The sequence below is a fragment of the Stylophora pistillata genome, chromosome 11 (assembly GCF_964205215.1).
Source record: "Stylophora pistillata chromosome 11, jaStyPist1.2, whole genome shotgun sequence".
In the NCBI taxonomy this organism is placed as follows: domain Eukaryota; kingdom Metazoa; phylum Cnidaria; class Anthozoa; order Scleractinia; family Pocilloporidae; genus Stylophora; species Stylophora pistillata.
This window is the reverse complement of record NC_142529.1, coordinates 17,356,006-17,374,513: the sequence shown is the minus strand read 5'-3', so window position 1 is coordinate 17,374,513 and position 18,508 is coordinate 17,356,006. Positions and strand designations below refer to the sequence as shown.

The following is an 18,508-nucleotide window of genomic DNA, read 5'->3' as shown; positions in this document are numbered from 1 at the left end:
ATCCACTTTTGACGCCGGGTCCGGGAATCGAACCCGGAACACATTGGTGGAAGCTCCCCTCCCCAAAGAATTGTGATGGGTTTCCATGTCAACAAAGATTTTTGAAGAAATGGTGAAAAAGTGGTTTATTTTCTATATACCCAAATGTGAAAAGGTAAATAGTTGAGGCGTAGTTTCAGGTTGTCTCAAGAGCCACTGTTTTCTTTTGATTTCTTCTAAACTGGACAGTGTTTTCGTTTTGTCGCTTTTATACCCCAACATTTCTTCATCTCTTACTTGGACCCAAACTATGTCTGCTGTGCCGGCCTAACAAGAATGACTGACCCACCCACCCTCCCCCCCCCAACACTCCTCTTCCAGGACAGTGTCTGTTCAGAGTTGGTTTAATTAACTTCCGTTAACCAGCCGGTTTATTTAATATTACCAAAGAAATCTGCTTTAATGTATTTTTTTGTTTGTGTTTTTTTTTCTTTTTTGACACCGACATCGTGGGTTGACAACGGAATTACAAGAATTAGTAATCTTCAAAGAAAAGGGGAAGGGGTACAGATACGAATTCACGCGTCCCTTATAATTACTTAATGTAGTTTTTCGCAATTTGTATCGGCGGGCTCTTATTCATTTGGCAACGGCGACGAAAGAGCTGAATAGCGTATCTGCATGCGTTCGTTCTGCCGTGGAAGCACGGATTTTCATTCGTTCGCATGGTTGATTTCCTATTCTGTTGCTTCGAGGCGTCGTTTTCCTTGCCGCTTTTCTTTTACAGAACAACCTCCAAAAAATTTGTACACCCCCTAAAAATTTTTCGAAGACGAATTTTCTTCTTAAAAACTCTGGGAATATGAGAATGCCTTTGACGAAAACAAAAATCCTCGGTTTTAAATGTCAGCTTGTTATTTTCCGCTAATTTCGATAAAATTTTAGACCAAGAACACTTGAGCCCGCGTTTTTGACCGAATACTCTCTGACATCGCATTTTATTATTCAGCCTTGTCCATGGCGACTGATCGGACCGATCAGTGCAGTACTTCAAGCTGGTTAACATTCAGTTATTGAAACGGAAAAGGCGCAAAAGTATCTCACATAAAAGGTTGCGGGGTGTTCCAAAGAATCCCAGGCTTCCCTAACAACACCCTAGGGTAGCGGGTAAAGGGGAGGATAGAGTTCAAATAAAAAGTGGGAACATCTGAGGGGGCAAAAAGAATCCAAAAAGGACACCCATTGTTTTAACGAGGACCGGATGGCAGAGACTGACTTTAAGTCTCGTTCTCAAGCAATGTCCCGATGATTTAAGTTAAAAGTGGGACACACTCTAAAAAGTGTGCATGACTTTCAGAATAAAACCTGCTGAAGAAATAACGATCCTACTCGTGATAAATAGTATTTGTGCTTTATAAGCGACATTGAAGTGCTATTTGTGTGGGATGTGTTGGTTCACTAGGTAGAATTCTCTACTTAGTTAATTCGTCGAGAATATTAAGAATCCAGAAAGAGCAAATTTCAATGGAGTGTCGAAAGTGGTCCGGGATGGCTTTGTGTTTGTTTCTGATTGGTCCAGCAAACTCGCGCCACTCTCTCAACCAATCAAATGCAAAACTAATACCAATCACGACTTGGTCCGTTGGTCCCCGCGTTTTCCCGCGCTTTAGACAGTTTGATCGGTTATACTTTGAGTTTCAGTCACAGTGGCTCTTTAAGGTATTCTTCTTTCCTCTGATTGTTCGTTGTAATTACTATGCCTTAACCTTTAAATCCCAGATATGATCGTGAATTCTCTCCTCCAGCTGCTAAAAATTTTCTTGTAAATTAGTTATGGGAATTTCTACCGGATAAGTTTGAGTATTCTCATTACTTGTTCACCGGATAACATATGGATATCATAGGAGAATTTACATGTTAATCACTCCTGGGAGTTAGAGGGTCAATGTACAGATATGATCGATTGATTCTCTGTTCAGCTAGCTCCATTTATTAGATGGCTGGTTCCTCCACCGAGCTTTTCGATAGCTTCGATTTTTTCGCCAAATTCTATTTTTTCCTTTCGAAGTCTTTCCCGTTCTTCAACCAATTGACTCTGTTAAAAGAAGTGTGAGGCTCATTTCAGTGCATGGAAAACAAGCAATCAACATTATCAAAATCAACAGCAAGTTGAGTTTAAAAATCAATGCGCAGCCAACGACAGTTCAACACGAATTCAAAATGTGGCAAATACAGCACAAAGAGGAACATAACAACATAATTACAAAAATTAACAAACGTAAGCACAGAAGCAAAGCAAACCGAGTGGAGGCACATGGCAAAGCCTCCCCCCAAACCGGCTTATAGTAAAACATTTAGCCTCATTTCAAATGAGCGAGAAGAAATAAAACGATGAAAAATAAAATCAATAACTACTAAAACATCCAGTTTGAGATATTTTGGATGGCTGAAAAATTAAGTATAACATAGAGAACCGTTGAAAGATGTCAGAATTAAAATCAGCAAAACCGGTGTGGTCAAAACACTACCTTTTCCAATTCTAATTTACTTCTTTCCACTTCAAGTTCTTGTTTCCGTGCGTTAATCCATTCCTCGTTTTCTACTCTGTGTTTGCTTATCATATCCTCCAATTCCTGTTGATCAACGAAAGGAATAGAAGTGAAGAGTAAATAAACATAATGCGCCGATCAGTTTGAAGTTTAAACACACACACCCCCCGCCCCACCCCACCCCTCGGGAGGCCCTGGGGACTCGTGACCAAGTCCTGGGGACTCGTGACCGAGTCCTGGGGACTCGTGACTGTGGGTCAAGGAATTTGAACCGGAAGAGTCAAGTCTTTCCAGCGGAATACAAATGGTTATCTTTTTCTCGAGCTGATGGCTCAAAAGAAAAGGTCTACAACGTCTTTGTCTGAAAGTTTGTTCTTATAGTCACGGTCGCTGAATTTGCTTTTAACAGAAAAGTTGACCATCAAACCCGGTAGTCGGGTGGGACATTTGAACTAACTAATCTTCAAAAGTTCAGGGAGGGCGAGGAGGGGAGAAATGGAGGAAAGGAAGCTTGATCGAGGTATAATTTAATAATAGCCGCAGCTTCTCTCAACAAATTAATAAAAACGCAAATTCGTCTAATTTACAATAACAACAAAAATAATAGCACAAATAATAATAATAATAAAAATAATATAACCTTCTGCTGTTTCTCGTATAACTCAATATGTGCCGCCTTTTCCTCTTGGAAAGCTTCCACCGCGTTCTTTAAAGCTTCCCTCTGTCTAAAAAAGATACACGTGAAAGGCGTTAAAAAGGTTGTACTGTGCATGAAAAACCAATGTTATACAATTCAGGGTGTTCAAGGTGTTCTAGAACTTCTAACCAAGACAATTACGTTATAACTATGGTTGTTGTCGCATAGCGTATGCAACCTGGTGACACTCTTTGTCGAATAATATTGCCCGCAATTAGTGGTCATTATACAGCTATATAGTTCAGCAACATAGTGTTTTACAAAACCGTTCCGAAGAATGTCGCGATTAGTTTAGCTTTGTGTTTGGTTCGACCATGTTCTCAGCCGTTAACCGTTAACAACAACAACAACAACAACAACAAAGCAGGTACACAAACAAACAAACAAACAGACACAAAGACTTACGTTTCAAGTTCCGCGTACTTCTTTGAAAGATCTTCAAAAATCACGTCAACGCGTTCGGTGAACGACGCCTTCACATCATCGAACTCAGGGGGTTTGGCCGGCTAAACGTATGTTCAACAAAACAAATCATTTTTAGTCAGGAGTCATGTCACAGACCCTGCTCAGAGAAGCAGCACTCCAAGCTGCAAACGTTTTGCTCGCTATGGCCAGTAGAAAAAAAAAAAAAAAAAAAAACCGCGCTTAGTTAGCTAATGCTATAAATGTTCCGTTAATTTTATTTGAATTTCTTCCTTCCTCCTTGGATTGTCTTGAGATATAGTATCACGCTAACACTTTTATTCCCAAGATCTCATTAGCAATTCTCCTTACTGTCTGCCATACAAATCTTATGATCTTAGTTTGGAGAATTTGGTATTTTATCAACTCATTTATAAATCCCTAATCGATATTTTTTTTTTTATTCTCATCACTAGTCTTCTTGAAATAGTATTGACATTCTAACGATAAATTCTGTCTTGAATCCTTACCTGGGGCGGATCCAGGATTTAGTCAAGGGGGGTTCGGAGAATTATTCCCCTTCTGAGGGGTTCAAGATTTTAAAAATTAGGTCTTCGGAAACATGATTCCGAGGCGTTCATGAAGCGTACTGAGGGAAAATTTAGGGGATTCGATCGAACCACCCCTGGATACGCCCTAGCTTACCTCGGTAACAGCAGGAATGACAGTTCTATATGGTGCAGGAACTTGCATCGACATATCATAGGATGTCAGTGGGCCTGGGATATCACCACCGCCACTAAATAAAGATATCAGTACACATTTAGCCACTCTCCACCCCTCTTAAATTTGCTGTTTTATGTCTTGCTGCTCGCAAGACCATGAGCTCGACACGCATAAAAAAGCGAGCGTTTGTGTTAATTGTGTCGTACGTCTTTGGCTTGAAGCAAATAGTTCGAAAGCCTTATCACAGACAAAACAGAGTGTTATCTCATTCACTCTGACGAAGGGCTAACAATCAAAACGTCAGCTTTAAAACTCTTTACGGTGGCCAATTTACATTATTAACTCAGTTGATGAAGTCAAATTATCTGCAATCAGTGGGAGCGAATATTTATGATAAATTTTTTTGATGCGACAATTCGTTTGTCGGCCGCGGTCGTGCGATCAATATGTGCTTTGGAGCTTGAGACTTGGTAAATTGTGAGAGTTGGCCCTCTGAGAGGTACAAAAACCGTACCGACAGAATGCTCGACGATAAAATTCAACGCACTTATAGAAATGAAGTGGTCCTACGCATTGACATAAGTGTTCACTATAGATGGTAACTATAGTGCTAAAACGAATACGAATACGAATACGAATACGAATACGAATACGAATACGAATACCACCACCACCACCACCACCACCACCACCACCACCACCACCACCACCACCACCACCACCACCACCACCACCACCACCACCACCACCACCACCACCACCACCACCACCACCACCACCACCACCACCACCACCACCACCACCACCACCACCACCACCACCACCACCACCACCACCACCACCACCACCACCACCACCACCACCACCACCACCACCACCACCACCACCACCACCACCACCACCACCACCACCACCACCACCACCACCACCACCACCACCACCACCACCACCACCACCACCACCACCACCACCACCACCACCACCACCACCACCACCACCACCACCACCACCACCACCACCACCACCACCACCACCACCACCACCACCACCACCACCACCACCACCACCACCACCACCACCACCACCACCACCACCACCACCACCACCACCACCACCACCACCACCACCACCACCACCACCACCACCACCACCACCACCACCACCACCACCACCACCACCACCACCACCACCACCACCACCACCACCACCACCACCACCACCACCACCACCACCACCACCACCACCACCACCACCACCACCACCACCACCACCACCACCACCACCACCACCACCACCACCACCACCACCACCACCACCACCACCACCACCACCACCACCACCACCACCACCACCACCACCACCACCACCACCACCACCACCACCACCACCACCACCACCACCACCACCACCACCACCACCACCACCACCACCACCACCACCACCACCACCACCACCACCACCACCACCACCACCACCACCACCACCACCACCACCACCACCACCACCACCACCACCACCACCACCACCACCACCACCACCACCACCACCACCACCACCACCACCACCACCACCACCACCACCACCACCACCACCACCACCACCACCACCACCACCACCACCACCACCACCACCACCACCACCACCACCACCACCACCACCACCACCACCACCACCACCACCACCACCACCACCACCACCACCACCACCACCACCACCACCACCACCACCACCACCACCACCACCACCACCACCACCACCACCACCACCACCACCACCACCACCACCACCACCACCACCACCACCACCACCACCACCACCACCACCACCACCACCACCACCACCACCACCACCACCACCACCACCACCACCACCACCACCACCACCACCACCAATCATTAGTTATAATAATAATAACAATATTAATACGTATGATGCACGATCCTCGCAGTAGATAGCGCTATTTATGCAATAGCGAAAATCAGACTACTACTACTACTACTACTACTACTACTACTACTACTACTACTACTACTACTACTACTACTAATAATAATAGTTATAATAATAATAACAATATTAATACGTATGATGCACGATCCTCGCAGTAGATAGCGCTATTTATGCAATAGCGAAAATCAGACCTGAAAAAAATCAATTGAGCTAACAAGCCAACTGGGAGCAGGCCGTTAAGTTGATTCGTAATAAACCCGTGAAAGTGATAAATCAGATACAATGAATATATGAAGTTCATATATTTTGAACTGCGGTATTAGAACTGCGGTATTCGGGTTTATTACGAATCAACTTAACGGCCTGCTCCCAGTTGGCTTGTTAGCTCAATTGGTAGAGCGCTGCACTAGTATCGCAGAGGTCAGTGGTTCGAATCCCGTACAGGCCTGATTTTTTTCAGGTCTGATTTTCGCTATTGCATAAATAGCGTTATCTACTGCGAGGATCGTGCATCATACGTATCTAATACCGCAGTTCAAAATATATGAACTTCATATATTCATTGTATCTCAACAATAATAATATTAGTTTAATAGTTTACATAGCAATTAAGTTTAAGACTTTCATTACCAGGGTTTCAGAATTAGGAATTGCGATAGGAATTTTAATTGTAAGGACTTTGGTCGTTGCATTGGTTACGGCTTGCCGCCCAATCATTGTTTAGGATATCTGGGCATCCAGAAGTTTTTACTGCCATAATATTTAATAATAACAATACCAATGAAGACGGTAATAATATTATAAGAAATAGACAGTTTTTTTTGAGAGACATGTTTCAGCATGCTTATGCCATCTTCAATCAATGAGTAACTGAACGTGAGTAATTATATAGCATACAAGTAGATGAATAAAATATTTACAGTATGATGTGATACAAAGGCGGGTACTAATTACAACGTGACACCAAACCTCAAAGGTGTGAACAGACACGCTAGAAAAGTGTTATAATGCTGTAATAATATTAATAACAACGATTATAATGATAAAAATAAACTAATAATAATAACAATAATACGATGAATATATGAAGTTCATATATTTTGAATCAACTTAACGGCCTGCTTCCAGTTGGCTTGTTAGCTCAATTGGTAGAGCGCTACACTAGTATCGCAAAGGTTAGTGGTTCGAATGCCGTACAGGCCTGATTTTATTCAGGTATGATTTTCGCTATTGCATAAATAGCGCTCTCTACTGCGAGGATCGTGCATCATACGTAAATAACAATAATAGTAGTAATAATAAACAAACCTGGATAAAGACGACGACAGTATATCATTTTCTGAAAATAATTCAAATGAAAACAGTCAGTCCTCAAGATTAAAGAAGGAAATAGTTGTCCGAATGTTTAATGATAAAATGTTCCCCCGTGTGCTATGAATTATTTCCGCTTTTTTCAGAAGATCGTGCGCAGCAGTTAAAAAACGAGGCAAGTTGTACAACCACTCCCACTCGGACAGAAACATCCCTGTACTTTTATCTGAAGTGTTGGAGTAACTTGCCTCTCATTTCTGAGGGGAGGTGCTTCAAGGCAGCACGTGTCTGCAATATGCAAACATCATTAAAATCCTTCTGGTCATCCATTCCGCCGAAAATTATGAGCTGAAAAGGAAGAGAAAGAGTTTAAATTAATATCAATAATCGGAGTCATTTCACTAATAGCAAAAAACAAGATTTCAGAAGCCTCATCAAAGTTTTAGCTCGTTTGTTTAACGGCGTAGAAAGCCACCTTTACCTAGATGCAGTCAAATGAAATACTTGTCAGTATAAATCTACTTGTGTCAGTTCTATCACACATGTACACTTGAACTAAAACAATTACATTACTCGTTTACTATATCGTTTCTATCCGCTCCGATTTATCGCCTGCACGCTACGCTGTTGGACCATAAATCCGCGCGGAAAAAACTCGGTCCGTAACTTACAACACTAACCGATAGAACGAAGTTAGTCAGATATTTACTACGTATCTGAGTTCAAATAGAGACGAAAGATTTCAATTCAAACAAACTTTTTTTTTATTTAGAGGGCCGCCCACAGTGAAAATGAGCTCGCTAAATAGACTGATCACAGCGCACGCACTAACGGAGAGGATATATTAGAGAGATTTAGCGCTGCGTTTACGTGAAAGGCAAAGGTGACCACGTGACCTTGTTTTTCCCGCTATTTGTCCGCGTTAACCGGTTGCGCTTTGCCGATCTTACGTGAAAGTAGCCTGTTTCCCGTTTGCCGTGTACGTAAGATTCTCTTCCCTCTTTCTCTCTTTTTTCTGTAAGTCGTAAAAGGGCACCTTCAAATCCGCCATATCGTGAGCTCATGCGGAACTAAAACAGCAAGGTTCACGCTATACAGAGAGATTAGTTAGATTAAGCACCGCGAAAACGGCGAACGCTGAACGTCGGCTAGCCGTTTGTCGTTTGCCGTTCCGTCCGCGATGTTCGTTTGTTTAAGCTTCCCGACGACACGGCAGAACAAATGTTCTCGATCGCCATTCGCTGCGACTAGAGATAATGGATACAAAGAAGTAATGTATTTTCCGCTTGAATTTGAACTACAAGCAGTTCATATAGAAGTAAGATGATAAACGAAGCTTACCTATAAAAGCAAGCGATCAAAATGTAGAAATACTCGGTAAAAATGGGCTGCAAATACTCACGTTTTCGCGTTCCCTACAAACGGGAAAATTGTCCCCCTCGAGTAGAAACGGCGGCCGGCAAACGGCAAACGCGGGAAATGTCAGGTCACGTGACCCTCTCTGCCGTTCGCGGGAAAAAAATTACGTGGTGCTTAATCTTTCTATTTACGGCCGCGTTTACGTGAAACTGCAAACGTCGGGTTTCCCTTTCACGTTTCACGTAAAACAGCTTGAACCTTGCTGCTTTAGCCTCGCGTGAGCTCACGTTATGGTGTATTTTTTTTTTTTTTTGTAGCTTCCTTGTCAGATATTTCATTTGTCATTAAATTAAGCATTCGCAGCATTACCTGTCCGTAAATCATTACAGCAGTGTGTCCCTGTCTTCTTTCAGGTCCTTCACCAGAACATTGAAGTTTCTTCCATTTCAATTTAGCTGAAATTGGAGAAAGAACCCATTTATAAACAACAACCCCCATTTCACGTAAAACATGCTGGAATATTTGTCGGAAAAGACTATCTATTCTAAGTGTACATCTCCTGACGTTCTTTCACAAAATGCTGTAATCTGATTAGCTGCGCTACGTGCAATCTATTACATAATAGATACATACAGAGAATAGAGGGAGAATTCTAGAAATATGCACATCAGGATAACTGAGCCACTAGAATATACCAAGCTAAACCAGATCAATTAACAAAAATAAGGACAACAAAGAAACAAGCTGTTTACTCACTCAAGCTAAGCTTGTATATGTCATCAAATGGTGCTGTAACTTTTGCCACATCGTTCGAACCCCCAAACAAATAAATATCCTGAACGAGGAGATGGACAAAATATTCCATATTAGGACTACCAAATAAAAATATATGCAAACCATGATAATTCTAAACGATCAAAGCCTTTTAAATAATTATATTAAATACAATTTAGACATCATTAACAAACCTATGAATTGTGTACCAGTGTAACAAATGGAAATGGGAATCCCAAAGTGTGTTTTTCGCTTATTCAATTCCCACCCTCATAGCGTAGCACTTCAAGTGATTTGGCGCACGTGTTTCTCTGCAGGTAAACATAAGGCCTTAAATAACCCAAGGCGGCAAGAGGTCTGCAAGGGGTCTAACAACGAAAATGCCAGCCACACGGCAAACTTCTCCCTGACAGGTCTTAATCAAATTTTCCAGCAGGCAGAGAAATACGTGTCCTGTAGGGCTCACAATAAGAGCCTGCTTATAGGCTACCACCCTCCCATCCCCATTCACTGCACCACCTCTGAGCTCTGAGTACACCCCCCCCGGCTCCTCCTTCACCCCAACCCAAGATATTGACTTTGTCTGCTTCATATTTCTTTGGATAATAATTGATATTGTTCCACCATTCACAAAGGACAAGCACAAAGTCTTATTTCAAGTAAAAATATTCATGCTTAATTCAACCCAGTAAGTGGAACCAATTCTTAAAGCTTTAGAAATTTTCTGCAGAAAATAATTGAATTTGAAAATTCATAATTCACATCAGAATTCATGCTTTTTCATTTTTTGACTAGAATGTTATGATACATACCATAAAGTCAGTTAATAAGTATTCAACACTATTTTATCCAATTAAGGAGGGCATTTATGAGTGGGTTTCAACTATGTACCTTGCTGTGATGTGTACTCAAGGTGTGAAGACTCCTAGCATGTGGCTTATGGCCCTGGGCATTTACGGCATCCCATCTCAATGTCACTGCAGTGTAAAATCAAATGCACACACTTAGAACACTATTTTGTCTACTCTGACCAGTTTCTATCATTATTTAGAGATATAAGAGGTTACCTCTGTTTAGGCATCACGACAAAATTGAAATGAAAAGTTTACAATAAAAAAAAAAAAAAAAAATTAATGATAACCACTTTATTCCATACCTGTATCAAAGACATGTAAATCATTATACCAAAGCTTCTTGCCCCCAGTCCCTCCCATAATGTAAAACTTCTCACCAGCCACGGCACAAGCATGATCACATCTGAAACAGCAAATCACAGATCACCAAAGTGCCCAAAGGGGATATATCTCATTAGCAATTCTCCTTTACAATTACTGTCTGCCCAGCATACAATTCTTATGATGTTAGTGTAGAGAATTTGGTATTGGATCAACTATTAACCCAACAATTGATATTTTTTCTTATTCTTGCCACTTGCAGGGCTTGACACTTAAACTTTTCAACTTACTAGCCAAGTTACTAGTGACATCTTAGATGTTACCACAATTTCAGTTGTTTACTAGACAATGGCAATTGAAAATCACTGTCCAAAACTGAATTTCTACTAGCCTGTGGCTAGTTGGCTACCTTTAGTGTCAAACCCTGACTTGTCTGCTTGACATTGCTTTTATGCAGTAAGGAGAATCCTGTCTTGGTTACAGATGGGAATTCAAGGGTTAATAGACTGGTTGACTGCTAAGTACAGGTTCCACAGAATAAACATCACACATTTATAAAAAAAAAAAAAAAAAAAAAAATGCCATTTCTTCTTAACAGTCCAAAGAAGAAAGATAATCTGCGACAAGTTCAGGACAATCAAACTCAATGTGCCAACACTGAGGTATCTACTTCTAAATCACATTTGATAAAAGGATGAATACCTGGGTGAGGGAGGGTTACCAGATGCTCTTAGAGGTGTCCATGTTAAATTCCCTTCCGTAAAAAAGAACAAAAAGTTAGAAAAACTGATGGAAAAATTGGCAAATTTTTAAAATGATAATACTGCATGTCATAACATATGACAAACAGGACAATTTTTGGGACAGCTACCTTATATGTAATGAAACTCATATTAATTAGTTACTGTTACAAGTAGTTACAATCCTCAAAATTTCCCATTTTCCTCGAAAGTTTCCCTTCTCGGCCAAATATTCATTTTATGGACATTCTCTCAGCCATGGATGTTATCAGTCAACATACCATCCTCTCAAAGGGGTTTATTTACCAAATAAGACTCTGCAAATCAACTACAGATTACATTTTCTTTTAATAACTACACCTGTATTCAGCATGTAGAGAGTATTTGTGGCAGTCCCATGATAAATTCCTCCAAATATATACAAAGTGTCTCCTACCACTGCAGTTGTGTGTCCTAAGACTCTGGGTTGATGTCCTTGAGTTGGACACAATTCCCAAGATAATGTTCCTATAAAATAATGAAGAAGTGGAATTTTGGGCAACCCTTACTCTCACAGGAGCCACAACACAATTTCTCCTTGCAATATCGAACAGAAAAGTAATAAGAATAAAGAAAAATAAATTAGAGAATTGGTTTTTGATCCAATACCACATTCTCCAAAGTAACATTTGTATTGAATTGTATAGTGGACAGTAAGGAAAATTTATTTAGTAATGGCATCTTGGGAGCAAAAAAAGGGTTAAGGGACAGCCATTGGTTGGACTCTGGATCAAGAGCAGCAGAGCTGATCTTTGATCTATCACTGTGTTCTCACCTGAGAGTAAATAATGAGTCAAAAACTGGTAAAATGTTCTGAAAACCTAACAAAATACTGGTGGTTATTGCCATGGACTGACATCCTGCCCATGGTGCCAAGCAGACATATAATATCCCACACACAAAACATTTCACAGAGGCCATGAAAATTATGAACAGCAGCAGTTAATTACAAGCCTCCAGACCTCCGAGAATTAATCCCACCCTCACTCCATACTCTCATTTACACTCTACAGCACTGCAGTCAAACACATAGTAAGGTTATAGGTAACGTCTGTACGTGAGGTAAGTGGCCCATTCAGCCACTAGCCATAAACTACACTGGCCTATATCATAGGCATACAATCCATCCAAACATTCATCAATGACCTATAAACTACACTGACCTATATCATAGGCATACAATCCATCCAAACATTCATCAGATTCTGGATAATTTGATCCACCAAAAAGATAGAGTATAGAACCAACAGCACTGAAAATTTAACATCAATCTTAAATGAAATCTTAATTAGAATAATGGACAAGGAAAACTGATTGGCAGCTTTTCAAATTCTACTGCATAGACACCATTTCATCCAGTGTGACCATTCTGTTATGGATACGCCTAATTACCCCTTTCCAGTACCCCCTAATGTTATTGGAATATGTGGGCAAAAGATGGATTTTGATTGGCTTATTGATACTCTTACAATAAAGGAAGTCTGGGGACAAGATTCAACTTAATAGGGGAGGTACTGTAGGGTTAAAGCATTTCTTACAAGTGTGAGACCATCACTAGCACAGATGGTTTAATTGGGACATTTCAGGTGCCAATGTGTTTAATATAATTACATTATGCAGACTAAAATTAATGTCGGGCTGATTTTCTTTTACCGCCTCCCAGTTAGCTCAGTGGATAGAGCGCTGGACTGTTGTGCAGGAGGTCGAGGGTTCGAGCCCCGGCTGGACCAATACTCAAGATCTTAAAATAATTGAGAAGAATATGCTACCTTTCTATAACATCAAGAAATGGTTAGGTATTCTAGTCTTCTTGGATAGGGACAAATAAATGGAAGTCCCGTCTCCTGAAGGGTTGGGGGTAGGAGACGTTAATTTCCCATGCAAGAGATTTACTGTGTGATGGATGTCCTTCCCTGGGGTGGGATGGGTGGGTTTCCAAATTTGCATTTAAACAAGCCATCTGCTAAACTGGGCTACCCTGTTTAAATATTCATACATACAAATACAAAATAGAACTCATATAAACCATTTTCAAGGTCTTTAGATACGATCCCATAACTGACTGTTGTCATGCACCTTTTTCACTTCATCAATTTGGATTAAGCTTCACTTTGTGTACCTCAATGTGTGTCCATCCCTTGCAGAAGGAATATCTCCCAGTTGCTGTGATTTTTCCCAGGTGACCTGTAATCCAACTGATAATGACAAAAGGTATTAAGAATTTCATAGTATTGAAATATTCCTGAATAATTTCAGACTTAAGGTATTCCTGAGGGCTAAATTGCACATTTTGAATTGTCACTATTGTTTCCCACTTTAAAGGTCATCTTTAATCCTTTAAACACTCAGAGTGACTAAGATCTGATCTATCCTAAGGCTTATAATATCACCTCGAAGCACACATAAAGGTCACTTAAGAATAGAGGAAATGACACCAACTAAAGAAGTTGGCCTTTTTAATGCATCACATTTGAACCCCAGACATTACCATCCACAAGGTTGATACATACTATCAAGCCAATGTGCTATACAAAGGACATCTGGAAGCAGTTAAGGCTTCTGTATACAAGCTAGACAGCCAAAAGTGAATATTATATATGACAATTGTTTCATTTGTGTTAAATTTTTTTCTCGTGAATGGTGTGTTATCCCTGATATTTGGTTCTATGAGCAGAGTTCCAGTTACCAAACAGCACCTTACTTTTAAGAACAAACAGGTCATTCAAGTAAACTGGGTCACTGGTGGAATCACTGTGTTCACCACCAAACCAACTCCCACTGCTACCACCAAAGATGTATGCCTTCTTGTTCACAACAGCTGCTGCATGGCCCTGCCTATGAGAACACAATTTTTACTTCTTGATAAATACTTTAAGATTTCTTTCAATTTGCATTTCAAATGTTTAACTCCCAGAAGGGATTAACCTATTGACCACTTTCATAAATGGCTGCCAGATTGATATTCTTTTGTTTAAATTTTAATTAGCCTTTCTAGCCTCGTTCTCCAGTTCAAAATTCAAAACAATGCATTATCTCAAGCAAGGCCTAGTAAGGCTAATTTGAATTTAAAGAAAAGAATAGCAATCCGGCAGCCATTTATGTAAGTGGTGTATACAATGAACCTTTTCCATTTAATTTCCATACATTACCCAACAAACAAGTCACTCAAACTTATTTTGTAGAAGTTGTTCTCTTGATCTAACACAACTCTTGTAATTAATTTACAAGGTGTCAAGAGTGCTCGAAGTTAATAGTGGTAGGATATTTATTTATTTATAAATAATTCCCTGTGACCCACTGCTCGGGTAAAACCATAGTTTGGTTTTGACCTTGTGTAAACAACTAACCTATAATTATTGACTTTGTATATAAATTAAAACTACTCTTTACCAGCTAACTCTGAATGTTTATAGTTTGTCTATTTTCCCTTCGATCTTTTCAGGCAGAGCAATTACATAGAACCAAACTTCAGACGGTAATGGTAACTTTAGCCTGTCGCTATGACACTGTAGTCATGTTCTCTTCACTCTACTTGATGTAATAATAGTATTAATAATACTACTACTACTAATAATAATTATTATAATAATAATAATTATTCGGTTCTCTAGGATCAGACTCGTACCAGACCCAAACGGCATAGGGTAAAATATGGACTGGACTGGACTGGACTATTTTTGGATGATTCTATAAGGGGGAGGCACACCTTTAGTACTCAGGGAGGGGTGGGTGCATTTAAAAAGTACTGAGGGAGGGGTGGGGGAAGATTGTTAATACTCAGGGAGGGGTGGTAGGTGGTTGTAATTGTAAACACTACTGGTTAATGGAGCTTTTACTCGATCGTAATAATTATTTTAATCGGTTTTTCGACTGATTTCTTCTACATCAATATTTTGTGCTGGGCCGTGGCGTTTCTTTAATGTTTTAGCCATGCGAAAGCGAAACTGCCACGTAAACACTGGACTTCAATTCTTATTGAAAATATCGCGTTTACGATCCTCCACTGCTTCTCGGGCAAATATTTGTTTTAAGAACATCAAATTTCCGCGGGGCAACTATCAGCCGATAGTTTCTCGACAGAAACGCTCTATTGTTTAACCAGGTATTTCGGTGTAGTGCGAAATGCTGTGATCTCCTTTGATAAGATCACTGACAAAAGGAAGATAGATAAATTCAGTAATAACATACTGTATACACAAAGGAAAATGTGAAGCAACTGATAGTGCACACACAAGTCGACTCAAAAGGCACACGGACAATTCAACGGTGGAGGATCATAAATGCATTATTTTAAATATAAATGGCAGTTTCGCTTTCGTATAACGGAAATTCCGAGATCTCACCTGATAACATCAATGACAAAAGGAAGAGAGATAACACGTTTTTCGAGGTGTGCGGTCTGCAGTCTGCATTTTCAAAGTCTGTGTTAACGAGACACGTGAAAGAATATTGCTTTGTACGATTGTACCAAAAATGATTGCATGTAGTAAACGTACAAACGTTAAAATTGCGATAGCGCTTGTGAATTCTATATTTGTGGCTAAAGTCAAGGGCCAAGGAACAGAAATTCTGTGATCTTGAGCTCGTCTGGTAACATCAATGACAAAAGAAAGATAGATAAATCTGGTAATTACACAAAGGAAAACTGATGGTGCACAAGTCGACTCAAAAGGCACACGCATAACTGATGCCAGACTGGTAACTCAACAGTGGAGGATCATAACCGCAATATTTTCAATAAGAATTAAAGTTTAGTGTTTACGTGGCAGTTTCGCTTTCGCATGGCTAAAACATTAAAGAAACGCCACTACCCAGCGCAAAATGTTGATGTAGGAGAAGTCAGTCAAAAAACCGATTAAAATAATTATTATGATCGAGTTAAAGCTCCATTAACCAGTAGTGTATACAATTACAACCACCTACCACCCGTCCCTAAGTAATAAAACTCTTCCCCCACCCCTCCCTCAGTACTTGTTGACTGCACCCACCCCTTCCTGAGTACTAAAGGTGTGCCTCCCCCTTATAAAATCTTCCAGAAAATCGTCCAAAAAATAGTCCGAAAAATTGTCCAAAAAATAGTCCAGTCCAGTCCATATTTTACCCTATGCTGACCCAAACTAACTTTGATAACAAAAACAACCTACATATAAAAATTGCGAAAGCAACTATACTAATTAATGTATTGAAAGAATTTCAGAAAACGTGCATCAAAATTATCCTTATAAATGAAAGTAATTTTAAATTACATTAAAAAAGTATATGAGAAGGGAAATGAGTGGATAATATTAATAATGATAATAATAATAATAATAATGATAATAATAATAATAATAATGATAATAATAATACAAATATTTAATGTACAGGCAGAAAAAAATCCAAGTCCCAGATGGGATTTGAACCCACGACCCTCCATGATCTAGTCGGATGCTCTAACCCCTGAGCTACTGGAGACGCTATGGTGAGCAAGGGTCAATTTGTGGGTCTCTGGGACTCAGATTTTTTTCCGAGTATACATTAGATTGTTGTTTGTTTCATCTTCATATGCTCACTTTGGAGGTTGGTCGGCTGCATCTTGATATGCTTTAATGTGACAGCGTGATGCTGTTAGCGAGTTTCACATGCGCTGGTCAATACTTGGCTATGTAGCCACACGATGCGGTTCCAGTCAAGGCCCACAAATTGACCCATGCTCACTATAGAGTTTCCAGTAGCTCAGTGCCTAGAGCATCCGACTAGGTCACAGTTAGAGCACCTGACTAGATCACGGAGGGTCCCATCTGGGACTTGGAGTTTTTTCCAAGTATAGTACAATAAATCGTTGTTTGTTTCATCTTCAAATGTTTACAATAATAATAATGCTATTAATAATAATAATAATAATAATATTAATAATAATAGTTATAACAACAGTACTAATAATAATAACAATAATAATTCAAAAGAACTTAAAGAACTGAAGAAAATCATAAAATAATAATACAGTAGAGGGTTGGCAGATGGAATTATAGTGATTCTTTTTAGAAAAATAGTATGTATCTGAAAATAGTATCTCATGCCCTCAGTTACTTTTCCCCTTGATGCTAAATTTTAAAACATCAAAAATAAATATTTATCGGATATATTATTAATAATTAAAATCGCATGATTACTCTAGTGCAAGTTGGAAGAAATAAGACTTATCCACAGGTAATTTTTTCTACAAATTGTTCTCGCCCTAAAAGCTACAGACTCATACAATTTTTCTGGTCCATGGCATCACCACGCCGTGGATCTATTCGCTTTTCAAAATATTATTTAAGGCCTCGCTGGAAACTATGCCGACACCAATTATTTAAAAGCTGCAACTGAAGAACAACATGCAAAAAAAATATCAGTATTAAACTGTTTTTTCATAAACAAGAACAAAATTTTTTCAATATATTATGGTCCAGGAGGTCATTTAAGCATACTGAAAAATGCTTTCACAAAAATCAAAACAAATCTAAAAAACAATTACATAAAAATTCCACCCGTTCGAACGTCAAAAACTACCCGGGTTCCGAGACATCGAAACACCACAAAATCGGAAAAACTTAGTTTACCTTGGAGCCGGAACAGGTCCATTTATCGTTTTCTTTACCCAACCGCAGGAGGGCGAGGTCATTTTAGAGATAAAAATGTAAAATCAAGTGAAAGTCAAATGTCCATATCTACCATTTGTTTTGCTTCCCGCGCTGCTAAGAGCTGCTCGGAAACGGACGTACGCAAGGGAAGCTGGTAAAACCGAGCCCACATGCAACTTATTGGTGAGCGGTTTTTTTTTTA

At 40.0% G+C, this 18,508-nt stretch overlaps 1 protein-coding gene across 1 annotated transcript; it reads right to left on the bottom strand.

Annotated features, from left to right (window-relative positions):
• Positions 1 to 1,830: 1,830 nt before the first annotated feature.
• LOC111330455 (kelch domain-containing protein 3) lies at positions 1,831 to 18,445 on the bottom strand. The gene is made up of 17 exons (XM_022935312.2): positions 18,286 to 18,445; positions 14,403 to 14,536; positions 13,821 to 13,896; positions 12,865 to 12,953; positions 12,023 to 12,169; positions 11,625 to 11,676; positions 10,904 to 11,004; positions 10,639 to 10,724; positions 9,730 to 9,808; positions 9,343 to 9,428; positions 7,863 to 7,962; positions 7,612 to 7,642; positions 4,333 to 4,426; positions 3,631 to 3,731; positions 3,169 to 3,253; positions 2,508 to 2,612; positions 1,831 to 2,074 (listed from the first exon to the last, which is right to left on the bottom strand). Exons 1-17 carry the CDS (start codon positions 18,345 to 18,347, stop codon positions 1,955 to 1,957), a joined length of 1,548 nt encoding a protein of 515 aa, XP_022791047.2. The 5' UTR covers positions 18,348 to 18,445; the 3' UTR covers positions 1,831 to 1,954.
• Between the last annotated feature and the right edge of the window lie 63 nt (positions 18,446 to 18,508).

What these genes read in the sequence shown, in the direction of transcription:
- LOC111330455 (XM_022935312.2), bottom strand. Translation starts at nt 18,347, where the DNA reads ATGACCTCGCCCTCCTGCGGTTGGGTAAAGAAAACGATAAATGGACCT. An exon ending in ATTGTATGCCTATGATATAG is followed by an intron (nt 12,170 to 12,864) that starts GTCAGTGTAGTT and finishes ATTATTTTATAG; the next exon opens with GAACATTATCTTGGGAATTG. An exon ending in AAGTACGCGGAACTTGAAAC is followed by an intron (nt 3,254 to 3,630) that starts GTAAGTCTTTGT and finishes TATCTTTTTTAG; the next exon opens with ACAGAGGGAAGCTTTAAAGA.